General features: G+C 42.2%; 1 protein-coding gene across 6 annotated transcripts in view; it reads right to left on the minus strand.

Annotated features, from left to right (window-relative positions):
* The window catches only part of MAP3K5 (mitogen-activated protein kinase kinase kinase 5), a 242,259-nt gene that overhangs the window by 33,688 nt on the left and 184,354 nt on the right, over positions 1–24,217 (minus strand). For 3 of the 6 annotated variants that reach the window (XM_077999454.1, XM_077999455.1, XM_077999451.1), the window contains 8 exons: positions 24,008–24,135; positions 22,968–23,104; positions 21,125–21,230; positions 15,040–15,197; positions 11,372–11,549; positions 10,579–10,599; positions 2,398–2,575; positions 2,133–2,301 (listed from right to left, as the gene is read on the minus strand). In XM_077999454.1, the coding sequence (XP_077855580.1) occupies positions 2,133–2,301; positions 2,398–2,575; positions 10,579–10,599; positions 11,372–11,549; positions 15,040–15,197; positions 21,125–21,230; positions 22,968–23,104; positions 24,008–24,135 (1,075 nt within the window). Of the gene's footprint in view, positions 1–2,132; positions 2,302–2,397; positions 2,579–10,578; positions 10,600–11,371; positions 11,550–15,039; positions 15,198–21,124; positions 21,231–22,967; positions 23,105–24,007; positions 24,136–24,217 lie in introns of all 6 variants that reach the window. The other 3 variants (XM_077999452.1, XM_077999453.1, XM_077999450.1) reach the window with 1 other exon arrangement.

Raw genomic sequence — 24,217 nt, forward strand, 5'->3', positions numbered from 1 at the left:
GAGGAAGAGACATCAGGGCTGCAAATGCACCAGAAAAGACCATTTGAGTGTATAAGCAGGTGGCCATCTGCAAGCTAAGCAGACAGGCCTCAGGAGAAACCAAACCTGCCAACCCCTTGATCCTGGATTTTCGGCCTCCAGAACTGTGAGAGAATACATTTCTGTTGTTTAAGCCACCCAGTATGTGATAGTTTGTTATGGTTGCCTGCCCCGGTTTGGATGTGATTTGTCCTGCCAAAACTCATGTTGAAATGTAATGATACTGAGAGGCGGCAGAGTCTGTAAAGAGGCATTTGGGTCATGAGGCTCACGAAAGGACTAATGCCGTTCTCATGAAACTGGGTTAGTTCTCAGGAAAGCAAGATGTCATAAAGCCAGTTGGCTCTCCTTGTCCCTCTCTTTTTTCCACTCAAGCCCCGCTGCCTTTCTACTTTCTGCCTTGAGTTGAAGCAGCACGAGGCCCTCACCAGATGCAGATGGGCCACTGGATCTTAGACTTCCTAGCCTCCAGAATCACGAGCCCAAATAAACTTCTTTCCTTTTTAAATTACTGAGTCTCAGGTATTCTATTATAGCAACAGAAAATGGACTAAGACACAGCCCTAGCAAACTAGTATACCAAGGAATGACAGTTTCACTGACAAGCTTTTGTTTATTTCAGAGTACATTTGGCCTTCTAAACTATTATATACAGCAGATCCTCAGATAACATTGTTTTGCCCAATGTTGTCTCATTATAACCTTGATGAGAAAAAAAAGAATGGATTCCTGGTAGGGGCCACTGTCTGTGTGGAGTCTGCACATTTTCTCCATGTCTGTGTGGTTTTCCCTGGGTACTCTGGTGACATGGTTTGGCTGTGTCCCCATCCAAATCTCATCTTGAATTGTAGCTCCCATAATCCCCATGTGTCATGGGAGGGACCCAGTGGGAGGTAACTGTATCACGGGGGTGGGTCTTTCCTATGATGTTCTCATGATAGTGAATACGTCTCATGAGATCTGATGGTTTTATAAATGGGAGTTCCCCAGCACAAGCTCTCTTGCCTGCCACCATGTCAGATGTGACTCTGCTCCTCATTCACCTTCCACCGTGATTGTGAGGCCTCTGCAGCCATGTGGAACTGTGAGTCAATTAAACCTCTTTTTTTTATGAATTATCCAGTCTCAGGTATGTCTTTATTAGTAGCGTGAGAACAGACTAATACATATGGTTTCCTCTGCATCCCAAGGATGTGCACGTTAGGTTCATTTGTGTGTCTGCGTGGTCCGTGTGAGTAAGTGTGGGTGTATGTGGATGTGCCCTACAGTGGAATAGTGTCCTGTCCAGGGCAGGTGCCCACTTGGTACTGAGCTGCCAGAATAGGTTCTGGCCACCTATGGCCCTGAACTGGGTAGATAGTTATCTTGTTTTTATTAAACTTTCTTAAACATATATAGAGTTCACATTTATTTCAATGTTGAATATTAGAAGTGTTTTAGTCTTTATTTAGGAGTTTGGTCATTTTTTTGTGACCAGAAATATGCCATAGGAACTTAACTCTTGTTTATATCAATTAGTCTATGGTAACACTGGTTTGGTTATATGTAATTTTGCTTAAGTTACAGTTTCCAAGGACTTATCAACTACATTAAGCAAAGACTCACTACAATTTACTTCCCATTGCCCTTCGCCCTCCATCTGAATGTAACCTCACAAGCTCCGGGCTTCTGTTGTATTCACTGATGTTTCCCAGATGCTGAGAGGAGCGACTCGCAGGTAGCCTCGTGCTTCTGTCAGAATTAGCAACTCATGTGGCTTAAGGCGTGTTTATTGATGGAATGAATAAACAAATGAATGAAGAGTAAAAGAGCCTTGTAGGGGCTAGCTGGAATGTCATCAATGTGAAAAATTTGCTTCTGACTTAAAAATATCTTATGTTCAAAAATGCAGTGAAAAAAGCGTTTCCCTTTTTTCATATTAATATAGTCCCTACTGTAGGATTTGCTTTCTTTTTTCCCCTGGGGTAGGTTTGTTTATCATGAGCACTACAGCTTCCTCCTGCCTTTCACATCATCTGTGACAGCTGCAGGTGGTTAGGACACAGGTAAAATATGTAACCTTTGGGAAATGAAGCACCTGGGAAAGGATTTACCTGAGCTAAAGATTCCATTAGATTTCTCACAACTTTGTCTTGGTCTTCTGTCAGGATCCTGTGAAGGGTGGCTCGCCTCTCACTGTCCTTCCTCAGCATGAAGAATCCGGAATCTTTTTCTTCAGGGGAAGGGGGAGCACTGTGATCTTCAAAATTCTCATCTGGAATGCTGAGAAAATTTATGCGGCATACATCACAGTTTCCTTTATAAAATGACACACTTAACAACACACTTCTCTCACCCCAAATAAAGTCAGGTCTTTACCCCAAAAAGAGTGTCCGAATTCCCTTGACATCTCTTTCTCCGCAGGATTTGGCTCTTGTTTTGAAAGAGAAGGGGTCTGCTTTCAACTCCGTGTCGGGTGAAACTGAGCCGTACTCACTGCTGCTGCTGGTGTCCTCCACCAGCACAGGTACTGGCAAAGATATACTCCTGAGATATTCTGCTTGTGATGAGAGGAGGGAAAAGATAATTGAGGCTTTAAAAACTGTACACATACTGAAACACCCATTGAAAGAGAGCCATATTCTTTGTCACATATCTTGTTGCAATGAGCAGCATAATTATGCTATGTAAGGGGATGGTCATGTGTTACGACTGCCCCCCTTGCTCAGCAAAACCCATACAGCAGGGCAGCCAGGAAAGGGCCTCCCAGGCCCTGGGAGGGATATCTCTGGGGTACCAAAACAGTCAAGGAAGCAACAGGTTCAGTGGGTCTGATCCCCTCATTTTTACTAATTATTTCTATTTATGGGTCTCAGTTTTCATATTTATAAAATTCAGGGTCAGATTGATAATCTTTAAGCCTGTTCTTTAGGGGCTTAAGGGTCTACGTTAGCATCTTGGAGCTGCCTTGGTTGGGATGAGTGAGGGGGATGCTGTAAGTCTAGACCACAGGTTCCAATCCTGTTATACCTGAAACCAGAGCAAATATGATGACTGTCATATATCACAGTTCTGCTTAAGGATTCATATAAAAAAGGATTCTTCACTGAAAACAAATTTTGGAAACAGATGGACTAGATGATCTCTTGGGTCTGTCCTGGTTCTCAGATACTATGATTTTCTAGTAGACATGAGCTTCTTCTTTATTTGGATGGAGAATAAGACGGTGGAGTTGCCTATATTTCCTCAAACATTGGTGTTAAAGAAAGTAGTTTTTGCCAGAAATATCTTTATCAAACACACATCCTAATGCTACAAAAGTATTTTAATAAAGAATGAAGGTATAAAATTATAGAAAAGGAAATCCACTGTTGCCTGGAATCTCCTTCTTACTTAATTCCTCTTAGGCTGAACTGAATCAACTGCCCCGATCTCAAGGATAGCAGGGGACTCCTGACATTGGTTTCAGCTGTAGGGAGAAAGACGGAAGTATATACAGCTTTCAGGAACAGCTGACCTCATGGGAAACCACCTTACTGGTCGGTAACTGGAAAGTCTCCCCAGGATGAATTGGTTGACTTATCTGCTGTTATTTAAACATTTCTGTAGCTGAATCACTAGAAGGCAGGAAGCAAGAGGAAACCACAAAGAGTTGCTGAATAGACCAATTAAGTATCAGTATGCAAATGATATATGGCAGGGGAAATGCCTGGCATGTATTGTTTCCAAATATTCTGGAGCAGCTCATGGGCCTAGCATTTCATGGACCATATTTTAGGCAGTGCTGCTACAGCAGAAAGGAAATGGGTGACCTCTTCCGCACTGATAATAGTAAGGTTGTCTGAGAGAAGAAAGGTTTGAAAGGGGGCTCGAACACCGAACTACTTTTGAGTCATTCCTGGGGAAAGTCAAGGTCTAGAGTGTGCCTTGTTTCACTTTAGAGTCAACATCATTGCTATTTGGGGGGAACAGATTTCAGAACAGAAAAAAAACAGCTACTTGGGAGAAAGAGTTTCACTGCTATGAGATGTCAAGCCCCTAAAGTTAAATGTTGCTGATGGAAGAATACAGCTGAAGAAGATCTCTTGGCTTGACTGAGTAGCCGATCTCTTTATAAGAAAGGCTACAAGCCCTTCAGTGGAACTCACTGCTGATCTTTGAGACTTGGTGAGTTTCTTCACCAGCCCATTTTCATAAGATGCATGCCACACTCAGAAATGGAGGTGTGCATCATTCATATTTCAAAGACAAAATTGTTGTTTCTTGGGAGTAAAGAGACTAAATCCTATCTAGAACAGTACAAGATGAGGGATTGCTATCATGTGTTTCCGTGTTTGTGTGTGTGTGTGTGTGTGTGTGTGTGTGTGCCTGTGGAGTACATGTATGTGTATGTAAAGCAGAGAGGGCGTAAGGACTTGAATTATCCTATATTTTGGCTTTTTGGTCATATCATGTGGTTTGATTATCCACTAATGAGAGGACTTGTGTCATACCTGTTAATTTTAATATTGCTTGAGGTAAAACTGTATATGCTTAAGGATGGAACCCAGTGCCTCTTGCTATGGCTCATTAAGGAAATAAAGGGACTTATAGATATTCTGCATGTTCTATGTGCAGAGCCCTGATTCCCTCCTTGGCTTGATTTTATTTTTATTTTTGAGACGGAGTCACACTCTTTTGCTCATGCTGGAGTGCAGTGGTATGATCTCGGCTCACTACAACCTCCACCTCCTAGGTTCAAGTGATTTTCCTGCCTCACTCTCCCAAGTAGCTGGGATTACAGGCGTGTGCCACCACGCCTGGCTAATTTTTGTATTGTTAGTAGAGATAGGGTTTCGCCATGTTGGCCAGGCTGGTCTCAAACTCCTGACATCAAGTAATCCACCCCCTTCAGCCTCTCAAAGTGCTGAGATTACAGGTGTGAGCCACCACACCCGGCCTGCTTGATTTTAAATGAGTGAACCTGATTCTAGATTGAGTCCCCTTCTCTGTTAGGCACATGCATTCATTCATCCAACATACAGTTGTGGATCATCTACTATTTGTCAGGTAGCCAGCAGGAGTTGCTGATGGACCAGAGTGAAGGGTGTCAAAAGGAAGATCAAAAATGACCCCAAAGTAGAATTCTGGCCTAAGAAACTGAATGGATGCATATTGTACTTATATACTAAGATGAGAAATAATACAGGCCAAAAAGGAAAGTTCTTTTTAGTGGATAAGGGGTGTTATTTGACAGTGCAGTTTGAAAAATGAAGAAGGCAACTCGGGGGGACAGGTGCAGTGGCCCACGCCTGTAATCCCAGCACTTTGGGAGGCTGAGGCAGGTGGATCATCTGATGTTGGGAGTTCGAGACGCCTGGCCAACATGGCGAAACCCCGCCTCTACTAAAAATACAAAAATTAACCTGACATGGTGGTTTGCCTGTAGTGATGGCCACTCAGGAGGCTGAGGCAGGAGAATTGCTTGAATCCAGGAAGCGGAAGTTGCAGTGAGCCAAGATCATGCCACTGCACTCTAGCCTCCAGCAAGACTCCATCTTAAAAAAAAAAAAAAAAAACCAATTGGATATGAGTCTGGAGCTCAGAAGGCTGGGCTAGATAGAACCTCAGCAGCCTACTGGCTGGAGATGGTATTTAAAGTAAAGGATGACATAATTTGGGGAAAGATAAAAAGACAGTATAGACCCAGCCCTTAAGAATGCCAATATTTAGAGGAAAAGAAGGGGATGAACAGGCAGCCAAGGAGAATGACAAGGAGCAGCCATGAGGTTGGAAGAAAACAGAGAAAATGGGGTGTCATGGAAGCCCACACAGGAGAGGGCAAAAGTAAGAGAGAACGGTCATCCAGGCCGAGAGCCACTGAGAAGTTGAGTAGGTTGAGAAAGGCACTTGTTGGATTTGACTGAAGAGATCTCATTAGACCTTGGCCAGAGCAGGCCCAGTGATCATGTGGAAGGGGAGATGCTACATGGGTGGGAAGGAAGAGGTGGAGATCTGGCGACACTGTGCTTCAAGACAGGAAGCTGGGATGGGGGGCAAAAAAAAAAAATGGTGGTGGTATCAGCCAGTGAGGCCATTTGTAGATCAGGGGAAGGATGGGTTTAGGACAGAAGACACTACAGCATGTGTATATGGAACTCATCGGGAGAGGCAGAAGCTGGAGGAGTCACAGGGGCTCCACAGGAGCCAGAACTCAACTGTGGGGGATTGGCCTTCTGCAGGACAATGAATGTTTTCTCTATTGTAAGGGGTGGAAAGAGCAAGACAGGTGGTGCTGAGACAGGTCGCTTTATACATTTGTGGTGGAAATAGGATCAAATCCATGCCTGAGATTTCTAGCTTCTTAAGTTATGAATATTTCCAGGCAAGTGAGAATGCATAGAACCTTTCTGTATCACTGTAAATGGGAAGAAGCTCAAGTATAAATATTTCCAGGGAAGCATGGTGACAGTTTCCAGATATCACAGAGGTTACAAGTTCCTTGAACATCAGCTCATACACGTGAGTGACTGGGACCCCAGGCTCCAAGAGAGGAGCCTGGCAGGACTTCCAGTCACAGGCAGCCTTACTGCTGATGTCTTGCCAGGTATTAAGGAGCCCTCATCTATGGGGTTGACCATGAAGAGTCTAAAAGAGGCTGAATGAACCTCTCTGAGGATAGAACACATCAAAGGTGCTTCTCTAGGGAGATGATTCTCATTGCCCTATTTCAGGGGCTGATGGGAAGGGGTGTGAGCCCCATACCCCTAAGAGATAGCTTTAACAAGAGGCCAGGGGTAGGCTGGAGTCGGGAGGGGTGACTGGCCACTCTATGGACTCTAGATTGTTGGGAGCTCCCGTCTATGGAAGGGAGATAGTGCAACCTTTAAGGAATTAGATACATTCCTGCTTTGGGAAAGTGGGGATTTTCTAAATCCCTTCCATTGCTGTGAGGGTGGCCTCAAATCCTAACAGCTATTCACGATCACTAGGGATCTTTATGGTTCTCCTTCTCCTAGACAGTTTAGGAACAAAGTCTGGCCACAACACAGAGTCTCCTAAGTGGCCATCCTGCCTCCAGTCTCCAACTGGCCAAACAGAATAATGGTTCTCACACTGCAGTGATGACAAGAATCATCTGGGTTTACTTAAAAGTACAGAATTCCAGCTTGTACCTCCAGATTCTGAGAAGGGTCAGGCATCTCAATTTTTAACAAGCATTGCAAGAGATCCATGCAGGCAGGATCTGGGATCAACTGAGGCACAGCTATATTCCTAGTGCCTCGTGCCTATATTCTAGTGCCAAGTGCATAGCAGAGGGTTAAAAATGTTATGGAATAAATGTTATTAAATAAACCATCCTCACACAGCTATCGGAATGATCCATCAATAGCTTCACTGTCCAATATGGTCGCTACTACCCTCATATGGTTATTAAAATTAACATTTAAATAATAAAAATTCAGTGCCTCAGCCATGGTAGCCATGTGTAGTGTGTCTAATAGCCACATATGACTAGTGGCTAATGTATTGGACAGGGCAGGTACAGGACATTTCTCTTACTTCACAATCATATGTCCAGTGCTTGTCTATAATATTATTTCAGATAAAAAATTTCCCTGGCTCCCCAACCCTCCTTGCTGATTCCTTAGCATTTCATAAGGAGCCCTTTGGGATCTGAGCCTGCTCCCCACTCCAGCATCATCCCTCTCCTTTGACTTTAAGCACCAGTGTTGCTGAGTCAGCAAGGCTTCCTGAACACACAGTAAAGTTTCACATATCCTGGCATTAACTCATGTGAGGAGTGGCCTCACCTGGATCTCCACTCCCCATCCACCTGTTAAGTTCACATTTGTTCTTACTCATCAGGTGCACCTCACTGGAAAGTCTGCCTTGAAACGGCATTCTCAGACTGACTTCAATCACTGTCTCTCCCTTTTGACTCCTCTGCACAGACTAAACTGCACTATGGTGGAGATGACTTTTTCCAGTGTTTTTCTCCTATAAGGTCAACGGCTCTTTAAAATCAGGAATTCTGTCTTTATCATCCTTATACATTCAGGGCCTAGCACATTTCCTGTGCACACCATCACTGTACAATTAACATTTAAGTGAACGTGAATTACTTAAATCTCTGGGTCTGTGTGTGGCCATGGGAGAGCAGTCAGGATGAGACAAGTCATGTCTCTCTCTAAAGGGGAAGGGGGTCTCATCGTCACCACCCTCTTACTCCCCTCTTGAGGGGAAGCCAAGTGCAGTTATGGGAGGTAGAGAACCTTGAGAGGTGGGCCTGTGCTCTGGACAGAAACACATATATGGCCTAGAGGAAGTACCTGGGGAAGGAAGAGGCCTGTATCTTGCACTCATCTAGGAGAGTAAGAGTAGCGAATAGGTCATTGTTTCAATTAACATGAGGCAGGCCATTTTCTATAATACCTGGGAACAATCAAATGGGATTTTAAGCAAGGCATGGTGGCTCATGTAATCCCAGCACTATGGGAGGCTGAGGTGGGTAGATCACTTGAGGCCAGGAGTTCAAGACCAGCCTGGCCAACATGGCGAAACCCCGTCTTTACTAAAAATACAAAAATTAGCTGGGTGTGGTGGTGGGCGCCTACAGTCCCAGCTACTCAGGAGGGTGAGGTGGGAGGATCGCTTGACCATGGGAGGCAGAGGGTTGCAGTGAGCTGAGATTGTGCCACTGCACTCCAGCCTGGGACTCCATCTCAAAAAAAAAAATTGAGGGAGGGATTTTAGCTCCTAATTTGGTTAGCACATCTGTCCTGCTCTCCTAGGGAGGACAGAGAGGAGGCACACCATCCATGTAATGATATTGTTTTAGCTGAGAGTCTGAACAGTTTAATTATGCAGGGAATTGGGGACTGCCCCTTTTTCTAGGCCCAAGTTCACGTGTGAGCATGAGGGGCGAAAGGGCAATAGGAACCTGACTGACTAGAGTTCAGCAGGTTTACACCTTCCATCTCATGCTCACTCTAAGGTACATCCTCACTGAGAAGACATGGGCAGAACTGTCCACTTAAATGATCTCTCTCTCGCTCTCTCGCGCGCACGTGCACGCTCTTGCCAAGTGTGTATAGTTGAGTTCACAGAAGCTAAATGCGTGTGTGTGATGGGAACCTATTTCCTGCGAACAAAAACCAAGCCATGTGGAAGGGATAAAACAATCGTGGACTAAACTTCCGGGCACAGCTCCAAGGCTCTTTTAGGATATTATTTTATTTTATTCTCAGAACCAAATCTGTGAAGTAGGTAATGTTACCAGCAAAGAATGACAGAAGAAATGTGCATGTCCCATATTTAGAAAGTGGGTCAGTGGGATCAGAACCCACTTCTGTGTAATTCTGAAGTCAGTGTCCATTTTAGGATACCAGAAGCAGGCTGGTCAGAAGGTTGTCAAGCGCTGCACGGCTGACTTTGTGACAATGCAAGGCTGCCTTCCGGAGCCCAGGCTGTCTGTGGAGAAAAGAGGTACAAGGATGTGCCTTTCCTCTTCTGAGTTTCCCCAGATTCTCAGAATGGAAGACACGGAAGAAGAAAAAGTAGAGAGGCTGTACCCAGGAAACCTCAATTAACAGGCCTCTACTCTGGACTGATTGGCTTTGGGGCATCTGAGCAACCTGCAAAACCTGCCCCTGCCCCTGGCCTGCAGAACCTATGCACAATGAACATTAAGCCCCCTGAACTCTTTGATCAACCACTTATCCAACTTAGGAAAATCCAACACCATGCTGTTCGTTTTTGTTTTGTTTTGTTTTGTTTTTTTGAGACAGGGTCTCGCTCTGTCACCCAGGCTGGAGTGCAATGGTATAATCACAGCTCACTGCAACCTCCACTGCACCAGGCTCAAGCGATCTTCCCACCTCAGCCTCCTGAGTAGCTGGGACCATAGGCATGCACCACCACACCCAGCTATTTTTTTGTATTTTTAGTAGAGATGGGGTCTCATCATATTGCCCAGGCTAGTATCGAATTCCTGAGCTCAAGCAATCTACCCACCTCAGCCTCCCAAAGTGATGAGATTATAGGAGTGAACCACCACACCCAGCCCCATGTTCTTTACTATTCTTGGAAATGCTTTAATGGATCATCCTAGGGAAAATCTACCTTCTCTACCTTCCTAGTTATGATCCACAAATGCCAACGTTAGAAAACAAAGGCACAATAACTCCTGACCACTAAAAATACAATGTATCACCCCAAAGATGATAGAGGAAGGTATCCGGCATTGATATTTTCCACAAAAAACACATTGGGTAGTCAACTGGCTCCTAGATAAGGAAGCATTTACTTCACTCAAATTGAAGATGTCAAAAACACAGTAACTATCTTGCTTTTAGGGAGAAAAAATTTAAGCCACCCCCACTCATGAAAGAGAAAGATGAGGGGTTTCCAAAGGAACAACCCAGGTAGGCTTTCAGCTGCACACATCCTTACAGTACTCCCCCAACCCCCACCAATGTAAGCCGGGAGCAGAGGATGAGGCTACTTGATGGGAATTCTGGAGTTTATCACACGAGACACTAGGTCTCAGCTCAATGGGCAAAGTAAAAACAAACTCACCATTTGATCCAGCTGAAAGAGCTGTGGAAAGAAAAGCAAACAGCCATGAATAAGCACGTGCTGGGTTTGTTGTTAAACTGAGAAATCAACAAAAAGTGAATGCCTGAAATGGGATCAATGTCCTTTCCAAACATTCAATCTGCCCATTCTCATCCAATATAAACACCAAAAAAATGCCAAGAACAATTGGAACCTTTGCTTGTTTTTTTTTTCTGAGTTATAGACAATTATTGCAAAAATACAATGTAGTTATATTTTTACACTGCTGTTTTATTTATAGCTGGCAATCTTTGTTCTCTTTCTTTTTCCTTCTTTCCTTTTTTTGGGGGTGTAATTATTCAGAAGTATATGCCCTAAGAGACAATAGGTATTTTCTACTGCCTAAAATTAAAAGAACCTATTACCCACAGAGCTTGGAAATTCAACAGCTCTATAATGGCTCTGTAGGCCCATTTGTGGTAATCTGGGGTTTCAGCTCCAAAAGGCTAAATTTAACCCCTCTTACACTTGAACCTTAGTATCCACAATGCTAGAGTGACATAGATGCTGACATACTAACTACCTACTAACTGTGTCATTGAAGACTACTATGTATGAGGTCCCAGCATTCATGAAATTGATGGAACACAGCTCCCTGATGCTGCAACCAAATGCCTGAGGACACTGTGCTAATATTTACACCAATTTCCAGTGATATCTGTAAACAGGTTAGTTTACTTCTGGAAAATTCTTCCATCTTAAAAGCTTATGATTTAGGGACTCAGACTATATCCTCTTCAATGCAATCACATACCTGAAAGCTTAGGTTGTGTCTTTTTCTTTTTGCTTGAAACTTTTAAAAACTCATCAACAAGCAAGTCGTTAGCACAGGCTCTCTTGTCAGGGTCTGGTTCAAAACATTTCAGGATGAATGCCTTGGCCTCTGCAGACATGGATTCTGGGATCTCAGGGTGGACTTTAAACATTCCCACCTAAGACATAAATATAAAAAGTGCAATGTGCCTTCTGAGTGAACACCTCAGCACCTGAACCCCAGCTTCCATAACTTGATGCCCCAATGCAACAAGATCTTTTATTATACAACACAAATTCATGGTTTTTCTCAAAGGGAGATGAGATGCGTTTGCTGTAGGTTATAAAAGATTGACAGAGTGCCTTGGTAACTTTACCAAGGCAGAATAATTAGTTGAAGACAGTAGACAGCACTACAGAGTAATAATTTAGTCTTTCAAAGCTTTAGAACATATTGGTACACTGGCACACAAAAAGAATCTTTATTTTTATTTATTTATTTATTTTTGAGACAGGGTCTCACTCTGTCGCCCAGGCTGGAATGCAGAGTGGTGCCATCTCAGCTCACTGCAGTCTCGACCTCCCAGGCTCAAGCGATTCTTTCATCTCAGCCTCCTGAGTAGCTCAGACTACAGGTGCATGCTACCACGCCTGGCTAATTTTTTATATTTTTTGCAGAGACAAGGTTTCACCATGTTGCACAGGCTGGTCCAAACTCCTCGGCTCAAGCGATCCACCCACCTCGGCCTCCCAGAGCGCTGGGATTACATCCATGAGCCACCATGCTCAGCCACTGAGCTGAGACCACTGAGTTGCTCACAATAGCTAAGTGCTGGGCATTGTGCTGGGGTTTCTCCACTTATGAATCTCATCAAATCCTTCCAACAACCCAGTGGATTAAATATTTTCCTTGTTGCACCAATGAGGAAAATAAGGCTTAGAAAGGATGAGGTAACATGGTTAAGAAAAGAGGGATCTGGGATCTGAACCTGAACTGTTTGGATTAAAGCCTATGTTCTTTTCCCTATTACATGATTTGTGAATATTTTCCCTGTCTCAAATCACCTACATTAAAAGAGATATTTAAAAGCACTTTAAAATTAAACAAACCTATTTTTATAACAATTAGAATTTACTTCTTATTGCTGCTATTCTAAAAAAAATTAATGGTATTTTCATTTTTTAGTACAGAGCAAATTTTCAAAGGAAATCCTTTTGTTCTTATATAGCTTATATAAATTCATTGTAATATAAACAATATATAATTATTTGTAAGAATTATATAGCCTATACTATGTGTCAGACACAGTTCTAAGTGCTTGGTACATTTTACCTCATACACTCCTCAAAAAGCTCTTATTATATAGGTACTTTTTTTTTTTTTTTAAGATGGAGTCTCATTTTGTTGCCCAGGTTGGAGTGCAGTGGTGTGATCTTGACTCACTGCAACCTCCCCCTCCTGGGCTCAAGTGATTCTTCTGCCTCAGCCTCCCGAGCAGCTGGGATTACAGATGCCTGCCACCGTGACCCTCTATTTTATTTTTTCTTTTTTAGTAGAGAGGAGGTTTCACCGTGTTGGCCAGGCTGGTCTTGAACTCCCGACTCAGGTGATCTGCCTGCCTCGGCCTCCCAAAGTGCTGGGATTACAGGTGTGAGCCACCATGCTTGGCCAATAGGTACTATTTTTATCCTTATTTTATAGATGAGGAAACTGAGGCACAAGCAGTTTAAATAATTCGCTCAGTCTCAAATATCTTGACCATGCTGGAGCCTGGATTCAAACACTGTAAACTGGTGCCACAGTCTATGTCACGCCGTCTCTCTAAGATAGCATCACTTCCTGTGCACAGCTTAGACTGGCCCTAATGTGACCAAAACACATGGTATAATAATCACTGCATTCGTGAATTATAAAGCAGCATTTCAGATAAGTCCTAGACACTGGAGGAAACCTGAAAGACTGGCCAAGAAGAGAAAGACATCCACTCATGGCAAGAAAGGCACCTCTCTTGGCACCTGTCATTGCTCTTTGAGGTTTGGTCACACTACTCATTGTTATACCAGCAGTATCCTATCAGATTGTCTTCAAGCATAAAGCCAAGCTTTGCACAAAAGCAGAAGGTCTGTCAAAACACACGGCCCCTCATAAGAGGCTACGCACAGATGGAATAAGGGCTAGAAACGTGGTCTGCAGCAGGGAGAGGAATAACAATTACCATCAAAAGTCCTTTCAGGCCAAATGCGTGGCTCACGCCTGTAATCCTGGCACTTTGGTAGGCCAAGGCAGGCGGAGGGCCTGAGTTCAGGAGTTTGAGACCAGCCTGGGCAACATGACTAAAATACAAAAAATTAGCTGGGTGTGGTGGTGTACGTCTGCAATCCCAGCTACTCAGGAGGCTGAGGCATGAGAATTGCTTGAACTCAGGAGGCGGAGGTTGCAGTGAGCTGAGATCACGCCACTGCACTCCAGCCTGGGTGACAGATTGAGACTCTTGTCTCCACAAAAAAAAAAAAAAAAAAAAAGTCCTCTGCCTTGGATACCACAGGAGAGCACAATAAATAAATAAATTAATTAATTAATTAATTAATTAATTTTTTTTTTAAGTTCTCTGCCTTAGAAAGTAGCAGACGTGTGAGTTTTACTACTTGGGAAGCATGTTTCCATTTCAAACTCCCTGTTGGCCTGGCAGTCTGGCAGGGGAGGACTGCAGGGATTCAAGACGCAGGTCATAGCCATGCTCAGTCCCCAGATCCCAAAATGCTGGCACTTGTGCTCTCATAAGCCTACTTCTATTATCAGGTACCTCCTACTGCAAAAGGTGGGGCTTCTTCCTCCTCCCATAGGAGTTACTGATGGCCAAATTAACAAGCTAGAGGAGTAAGTATATGAGAATAAGATTGATTTACTTAAAATGGTAATTATGCTCTTTTTTAAAAAATGAAGCCTTCAAACTATTATGGTAGAGAAGTAAAGGAAATTATTAATTTTGATTTAATTCCTAAACAGATTAAAAAATGTTCTTATATCTTCCTCCATGGAAAATTTTCAGACTGTTTCCCAAAGGGCTTAAATCATCTTCAGTATAGTCATGTGTTATTTATACTGTGTTGTTCAAAGGTGGTCAGGCCAGGCGCGGTGGCTCAAGCCTGTAATCCCAGCACTTTGGGAGGCCGAGACGGGCGGATCACGAGATCAGGAGATCGAGACCATCCTGGCTAACACAGTGAAACCCCGTCTCTACTAAAAAAAATACAAAAAACTAGCCGGGTGAGGTGGTGGGCGCCTGTAGTCCCAGCTACTCGGGAGGCTGAGGCAGGAGAATGGCGTGAACCTGGGAGGTGGAGCTTGCAGTGAGCTGAGATCCGGCCACTGCACTCCAGCCTGGGCGACAGAGCGAGACTCCGTCTCAAAAAAAAAAAAAAGGTGGTCAATGGAAGTTACATTGAATCTCACTTTATAGCTGAGAAAACTAAGGCACAGAGAGATCCACTGTGTGAGGCACCAGCGCTGGCTCTAACTGAGAGAGACTCTTCTTGACCTTTAATGTGTTCTCAGTTCGTGTTTACTTAGCTCCCTTTATCTAAAAAAATATGACACACACACACACAGAACATCCAATAGCTATAAAAAGGTTTATCCATTTGTTTTTAAGAGAAATGAAGTGTGACCTTGAACATAGCTGCTTGTGGTTCTCCCAGTTCATAAAATGGGGGTTTTCCTGTGGCCATTTCGATGATTGTACAGCCCAGAGACCAGATGTCTGCTGCTTTTCCATAGCCTCTTGGTCCTTTATCTATTATTTCTGGTGCCATATACTGGAGGGTACCTGGAAGCAATTCAAACACATTTCCATTTTAAAAAGATAAAACAGAAGGATATCTAATGACAGTTTCAATTTTTCTATAGGAGTTAGATAACTGTAAAAACATGATTCAAGTCCTAATATATTTTGTGAGTTCCAGTTTACTCTGCTATTAATAAAAGTGGAAATAGCAGTTTTTATAATGGATTTCATCAGTGACATAAAACTACTTTGCCAATATTGTCTGGTTCTGAATAGGTATGCTCTCATTCCCTAGACAGTGGAGTATAAGTGAGGCATCATTTCACTGGGCCGCTTACAAACTTCTAACAATTAGTCTTTTGAGAACAATAACATCAGCACACATTTCTTCAAATGCATGAAGACTGTTATTATGTATACTTCTAATCTTTTCCAGAAAAGAATATAGTTCATTCATCCATTTCCTTAGCTCTATCTCTATTTCTCAGTTCCCAAATTGAATGCTTTAGCTCTTCTGTTTTCATTCTTATTTCTTAATCATGACAGCATGAAGATTCTGAAAGCCATTGTGAAAATTAATGCAAATACATTTCTGGTGTGCCCTATTCTGTAATCCAAATATACATGACTCCTGCTGCTGTCTGTGGTCCATGGACTAACAGGTTTAAGAGATCAAAGACAGGCCATGAGCCATCCATACAGACACATCATCAGATACAGTGACTAACAATAAAATGAAGGCTGGGCGCGGTGGCTCACAAAGTGCTGTAATCCCAGCACTTTGGGAGGCCGAGCCGGGCGGATCACGAGATCAGGAGTTTGAGACCAGCCTGGCCAACATGGTGAAACCCTGTCTCTACTAAAAATACAAAAATTAGCTAGGCATGGTGGTGGGCGCCTGTAATTCCAGCTACTCAGGAGGCTGAGGCAGGAGAATCGCTTGAACCTGGGAGGTGGAGGTTGCAGTGAGCTGAGATCATGCTACTGCACTCCAGCCTGGGCAACAGAGTGAGACTCTGTCTCAGAAAAAAAAAAAAAAAAAAAGAATAAAATAAAAAGGGAAGAGATTTAAGGTTGCATGGAATCAGACTGGTGGAGAGTGTGGCATAATGGAAAGAATTAAGTGGAGAGGGCCACGAGCCCTTAGTCTGCTTCTGGCCAAGTATATCCCAGGTAAACACACAACTACAATTACCTCATTAACCCAAATGAGAGGCTGGATTTGAACTTCGAATACCCCATAAAGTGGTTTCCCAAAGTCTAGCAATGAGTCAGAAGCATGAATAAAAACACATCACCACATACCCTGCTTCTGATATACAAATAATATAGTCAGCAAACAAGAACTCATCCAAGATGCCATGTTGAATTACTTCAAATCATGAGGTGTTTGCCAAAAGAACTGCTTCAGTATTTTCTGATTCATAACCAAAGTGACAGACATTTTGATAAATACAGATGACACCTTTTAGGAATGCCTCGTGCATCGTTTATAGGTGAAAACAATTATGTAAAATTCCTGCAAACTGTTCCTCCGAAAACCACTATCATAGGCGAGAAATGGACTGTTGTTTACAAAAATAAAAGTGTATCATTTTCGTTACGTATTGCCATCTTTCTAGGTTTATCCCACAGAGCTTATCACTGCATAGCAGTAGTTCACGTTCACGTACAACTGCACATGTCTGCTCTCAGAAAGCCTTTCACCTGGCCAAGGACAAGGCAACCATGCTCCCCAAACACTCGCCCACCCTTACTACAAAATTGGTATGATTTCTCTTCATTTGTAGCTTTTCCCCAAGTGATAAATTTATGATTTAAATAAGCTCAAATAGTCTTTTAGAAAATGCGTTGAAGTCTACCACCCCCTTTTGTTGTATCGGGGCCTAGAGTAGAATTAATGAGAGAATTTAAGTGGCATTAATAGCTAAGTAGGAATTATAGCAGACCAAAATTTGGAAATTTTTAATTTTTAAACATCGTAAATTGCACAATTCAAATAATGTCAACAACAAATTATGCAATATTTGATTCATCAGATAACATTTCAAAGAGCTCCATCTGCCAATTGTGTTTAATTATCCCCCACTGAGCAAGTGCCAGAAAAACAGGTTGAGTCATGTGTTCTTATCTGCTCCTCTTTTTACTCCACAAACACATGACACATAGTATTTTAAACAAAGCAATTTACGAAGCTGGATAATGAAGATGAGAGCCAACCTGAACATTGGAGGAAAATCAATGAATTTGCTCTAAAACTCATACCTCATGTATCTGCATTCTAAAGTTTTTTTAAAAAATTGCTTTGAATTAGCTATTGTAGAATTTCTTTGCTGCTGCAACTACCCAGGGAGGTGGCACAGCTTAGTAGTTAATTAAACTCTAACGTCACATTTCATTCATTCATTCATTCATTCATTCATTCAACAGATCTACATTGAGGGCCTACGATGGGCCAGGCACTGTTCTAGGCACTTAGAATACAGCAGTGGAGAAGACAGACAGAAATACCTGGACTTATGTTTTTGCAGTAGAAGCCAGATGATAAACTATCAGCACAGTAAGTAAATTACACAGCATGTTAGAAAGTGATATATTATGACCAAAAAAATATAGACCTGAGTGAAGAGGATCAGCAGGAAGGCCGCCATGGTCAATAGGGTGTTCATGGTTGGTCTCACTGCAGAGGGGACATCTGCATTGAGACTGGAAGAAGGTAAGAAAGTTACCCGTGCAGACAGCTGGGGTAAGTGTGGTAGCGGCAGGAGGAAAAGCCCATGCAAAGGCTCTGTGGCAGGGCCCTGCCTGCTGTCATAGAGGAAATGCAGGAAGGTCCACGTTTCTGGCACAGAGTAAACAACAGAAGAAGAGTAGGAAATGAGGTCTGAAAGGGTACAGACTCCGAATCAGGTCAGAGCCTTGTCCCCAACTATAAGGGTTTTGATATTTGTTTACATAAAAAAAAAAAAAAAGAAAGCCACCGAGGGCTCTGAACAATAGGACCCCGTTTGTTTCAGAGGGATCACTTTTGCTGCAGTGCTGAGAGTAGACAGTAGGGGGCAAAAGTGAAGCAGGAGCACAGCTGGGGAAGCCACGGGGAAAATGCAGGTGAGCGATGAGAGTGGCAGCGGCAGAGGCGTGAGAACCGGTCCAATGTTGGTCATGTTTTGAAGACAGAGCCAATAGGCTTCCTGGATGGACTGGGATGGAGTGTGAGAAAAGAGAAGCGCCCTGGATAACACTATGTCGGGAGTGGCTGCCAACTGAGACAGAAGAGTGTGCCGGGGACAGGTTTGGGAGAAGATAATTAATTCCTTTTGGCCTGTTAAGTCTCGCTTGAGTCTCAGCTCTATTACTAACTAGCTTTGTGACCTCGGGCAAGTTATTCAACCTCTTTGAACCTTCATTTTCTCACCACAAACTAGGATAATGATACCTAATGATTAAGGCTGATGTATGAATTTCAATAAAATGTATGTAAAGCACTTAGTGCAGAGCTAGGTATACAGTAAGCACTCCATAAATGGTGATTACTGCTGCATTTTCCCTCATCAAAATCACCAAGAGGTTATACAGACCAATTTATTGACTGAGTACCTGGGACTAAGCTCCTGGGACTTGATGACCACCAAGTTCATGTTTGAAGCCTACGATGTACAGGGCCCTCGGGACCAGTGCTGGGGACAGATCTATGCATGTTAGTGACGCACGTCACTCTTACGTGACACCAGTGGAAGAGGTCCACGCAAAGGGCTCTGTGAGGACTGCTTTCCTACAATTCCTTTGGAGATTTCACAAAAAAGATATTCCCCAGATTAGTAGCACAAGATATTGCGTTAACATCCTGTCCCACAAAGCGTGTGAAAGGAGGGATTTTCCTCTCAGAAGTTACTGAGTCTTGACAGCACAGAAACTGCCACTTGCCAAGTTCAGAGTATGAGGAAAGAAATGTAAAGACATTTGAAGTTATTAATAGGTCAGCACTTAGTTTTTTCAAAAAAATATATTCCAAATGTGTTAATTCTGTACCCTAAAATATCCATCGCCTTGAGGCAGGACCTGGGTCAGGGGTATTGCTGACTGAATGCTCTGGGGAAAAAACTTGACACAGAACGTCTCTCTCTCCTCCTACAGGAAGGCAGAGAGAAAGATGGACTAGAGCCAGAAGGCAAAAGCAAAGAGCAAACAGTAGATACAAAATCTGAGTTCTGGCTAGGCGTGGGGGCTCACACATGTAATCCCAGCACTTCGGGAGTCCACGGCAGGTGGATCACTTGAGGTCAGGAGTTTGAGACCAGCCTGGGCAACATGGTGAAACCTTGTCTCTACCAAAAAAAACCCACAAAAAATTAGCCAGGCATGGAGGTGCGTGCCTATGGTCCCAGCTACTAGGGAGGCTGAGGTAGGAGAATCACTTAAATCCAGGGTGGGAGAGGTCACAGTGAGCAGAGATTACACTACCATACCTCAGCCTGGGTTACAGAGCGAGACCCCATCTCAAAAGAAAAAACAAGAACAAAAAAACTGGGTTTTGCCAGGCATGACATCCTAGATACCTAGGAGCCTGCAGTGGGTGGACTGCTTAAACCCAGGAGTTCAAGACCAGCCTGGGCAACATAGCAAGACCCAGTCTCAAAAAAACAAAAACAAAAACAAAAAACCAATCTGAGTTCTATCCGGTAAACACTGCTGTGACTTCTGACTGCAATGTCACTTCTCTCCCAGGAAATTTTCTCGTCTGCAAAATGGAGGTACTCCCACCTACCTCACAGAATTGAAATGGGGCCATGTTGCTTCATAGTAGACCAAAGATTATTCATGATCTTTTTCTCTTCCCTTCCCCTCCTCTTTTTTTTTTTTTTTTGTCGGGGGGGGGGGGCCTAAATTTCTCTCTATAAGGAGAAGAACTTAACACTTCATGAGAATCAGCATGATGGAGTGATAAGAACTAAGGGTGGAGATCAGGTTTGAAATCTTACACACCCTCCCTAGAACTATTGGGCAGTCATGAATCTCTTGAGTCTGAGCTTCCTCTTGGCTACTGTTACCTTTTTGGAAATCACTTGGTCTCCACCCTCCCAGTACTTTGCACCAAAGGCAGCTCAGTGGCTGCACTGCCTAACTTCTCAGGAAAGCTCTCTCCCTCCCTTCTTCTGAGTCGGTGAGTCATTTCCTCTTTCTGAATTGAAATCCTAGGTTATTTATATTGTGGAGTAGGGGAGTCAACCACAGAGAGTAAACAGTAAAAGAGAGAATTTATCGTCCAAATGGGAAGTGATTAGGGTATGAGTAAGAATCACAGAGAGGTTGGGCCAAGGAAATGTTTAATAATAATAATAAAAAAATCTTGCTAGAGTTATTGTAGGCCAACCAGGAAAGAAGTAATTACATGAAAAGAAAAACAAATAACAAGTTGAAAATTAAAAAAAAAAAAAATCTTCAGTGGCAGTAAGCAGGAGACTAACTAAGCAAGTCATATATATACAGGAAGAGAAAAGGGCCAAATCAAATTCTGTAACACATAACAACATTGGCCAGGCGCAGTGGCTCACACCTGTAATCCCAACACTTTTGGAGGCCACAGGTGTGTTACTTGAGCCCAGGAGTTTGAGACCAGCCTGGCCAACATGGTGAAACCTTGTCTCCATCAAAAATACAAAAAAATTAGCTGGGCATGGTGGCGCACGTCTGTAGTCCCAGCTACTCAGGAGGCTGAGGTGGGAGGATTGCTTGAGCCTGGGAGTTTAAGGCTACAGTGATAGGTGATAACACTACTGCATTCCAGCCTAGGTGACAGGGCAAGACCCTGTCTCAAAAAACAAAAAAAGAAAAGAAAGAAAGAAAAGAGAAAAGATATCAACATTACTGTGTGTGAGAACACCAACTGAATTTCTCTCTCACATTATGCTCAAACTCAGCAATTATTTCTTTAATTACATAAGATCTGTATCATCATTGCAAAAACATACCAGTAAAAGTTTCAGTACAGGGGTTTATGCCAGCAAGCCTCTTTGATGTCCCGAAGTCAGAGATCTTGAGAACACCACTGTAGGTATTAATCAACACATTGTCACCCTAGAGAACAGAGGACTTTAATCACAAATGTTATCTTTCTTCAGATACTGTCTATTGTTGACTTGGTAAGTCCAATTAAAAAAAAAAAAAAAAAGGTGTCCTTACAGCAACCAACAACATAATTCTGTATTCTTCATTAATAGTTTATCTCAATACTGAATTCTTGACACTGTTTTTTGTTTACATATTATCAGTTTGAGACCAACTGCCTTTGCAAAAATTGTAACAGTGAGAAAATTATGACAGTAAAAGAGAACTGATCTAACCACCACCATCTTGCCTTAAATTTCCAAACTGCCCTTGGTCATTCCAGGGTGTAGACCAAGCTCACTTGGAGAAATTTAATTTATAATTTATAGTTTAGATGATAATAGCCCTTCCCCAAAACTAAACCATCTTTGTAAAACTAATGAAAGGCCACCAGGTTAACAGGATGAGAGGGGCCTAAAGTCCACTAAGATGTAGGCATAGCCAAATGATTATCAGCCCACTATTCTGGGGGGTCACAAGATTTGCAACTCCTCCAATTGTTCCTATAATTGACATCACTATTATAGAACCAAAGACTGGCCTTTTGAAATGTCTTTACAGGCTTCTCCATTTCTGACTATCAGATGGCATCACCCAGACCTGTGACTCTGGACTCAGCCAGTCCTGTAGCCCCCACCCAGAACTGGACTCAACACATAAGAACTATTTTCCACACCTGTATAATTGCATCCCCAACCACCCAGACCCTAGCCCCCTGCTCACCAAACTATCTCTGGAAAACCTTAGCCTCTAAATTTTTGGAGCGGCTGATTTGAATAATTATAAAATCCAATATCTTGTTTGGCCATCTCTATGTGTATTAAACTCTCAGTTGCAATTCTTACATCTTGAGAAATCAGCTCTATCTGGTCAGTGGGCAACAGGAACTCATTGGGCAGTTGTAAGTTCTTCATAATCTGCTACTCAGATCACAAGATCAAATATGATTCCTAACTGGTTAGAGCTTGTTGCTATTTACAGAGATATAATGATGTATGTATAATTAAATTATGATTTTCATAACTTTCCAGTTACTTTATTTTCTTTTCTATGTTTCTTTACTTCTTTTCCTGGAATATGTAGAGGCATGATAGATAAATGGGCATTTTGGTTGATTTTTAGGGTAGTAATATTAACTTATTTTCAATAGTCCACACTTTGTAAAAAATGTATTAGTTCTGAATTTTCTTTTTAAAAAGAGAATGTAAAGTTATTATTTTAGCTTATTTTAGAGAATCTATACCTTATAATTATAGTTCAATCAATGAATATGTGATACTTGTGAGAAAAGGGAATTTTTTTTTCTTCTAACTATTCATTTATTGATTCAATAATTTACTGAGTAGCTACTATGGGCAAGGATACAAAGATTAACCAGCCTGTAAGTTCCTCAGGACCAGGGGCCATCTCCCATTTAACTTTAGACAGCTGCATCCCACACCACAGAGTTCCTAGGAAACATTGTGTAGTGGGAGCACAATCTTGTTGGCTGAACGCAGTTAAGCAGTTTGTTCTTTGAGCAAAAGCATTAAGACATGAACATAAAGAACTGATTCAGGGGTAAACGATTTCTTATATTTCTGCTGTTTCTAAGATTTACTTATTCACCATTCTAAATTAATACTCATAACACAATATGACTTTTGCAAGTAAAATAATAACCCAGCAAAGAAAGAACTCATGAAAATGAATGCTGGTGCACCTTACCTTTATGTCGCGGTGAACTATCTGATTGTCATGGAGATATTTTAATCCTTCCAGTATTTGCTTTGTATAAAAGCCAATTGTTTGCTCATTATCTTTTAATGGACCCCATTTGGAACGAAGGAGAGCAGAAAGACTTCCTGTAAAGTAGGGATAAATAGTAAATAAATCCTCATTCAAATGAGCTCTTTAAAGTGTATTAATAATGTAACAGCACTTTAAGCTAATATTCATTGGTTCTTCACAGTGGCCCAGGAGCTGTACTAGATATTGGGCTCAAACATGAATTTGCAAATATCCCTACTCTAAAGATGATTGCTATCAAATATGTCTAAGTAAAAGGCCAATGTCTACTGCTAACTTTAATTCAAGTCATGATGATTGATCCTGAAATGGTTTCCATATTTATGTATTGTCTCTGTGAAATTACATAATTCACTTGTAAAGCTTCTGGAACTTTAAATTATTTAAGCCTTATTATTATTTAAGGAATGTGACTTTGTGGCCTGAGTCATGTAGCATTCGGTTGTAACTTCTGATTCCACGATTATAGGCTAAATCTCTTCCGCATTTTTGTCCTGTAAATGATTGGGAAAGACTGAATAGTGCCAAAGAAAAGATCCCTTGAGACCATTACCCCTCCTTATGGAATATTAAAATAATATACCTTGGAATATAAAGCTGTAACCACTTAAATGTAATGACCTTGTGTAGAAGATGTTGCCACCCCGTTAGTCTTCGGCCTATATAAGTGAAACATGAACTTCCTCACTTTGGAACACTGGCCCATTCTTTTGGAGTCTGTGTTTCCTGGGTGGCTATCCTCAAGCTTTGCACCAGAATAAACTCTATACATTAGGATATTTTCTAAATCTCATCATTTATGGTTGACATCTCCTAACAAACTGGAGGTAATGTCACACGTCCAATTTTTCTCTCAGTTTACACAGATGAAGACCTGTACTCTAGTAAATCCCATTCAAGTTTACTCCCCTTCAAGGCTCTAAAAATTCACACTTTTTAAAGAAAGAAATATCTCTTACCTCCAGGGACCTGCTCCATGAAGATTTTAATGAAACCATTCTCACTGAAAGAGCCCAGATACTGGACAATATTTTTGTGCTTCAGGTGCTTATGCAATGCTATTTCTTCATGCAGGGGCTGAGAGTATCTAAAAGACATGCAATTGTCAATGAGTTAATTATGTAGCCAGACTTTACTGTATAAATTTAAACAATACAAATGGAAAATGT

Source organism: Macaca mulatta, chromosome 4 (assembly GCF_049350105.2).
Source record: "Macaca mulatta isolate MMU2019108-1 chromosome 4, T2T-MMU8v2.0, whole genome shotgun sequence".
NCBI lineage: Eukaryota > Metazoa > Chordata > Mammalia > Primates > Cercopithecidae > Macaca > Macaca mulatta.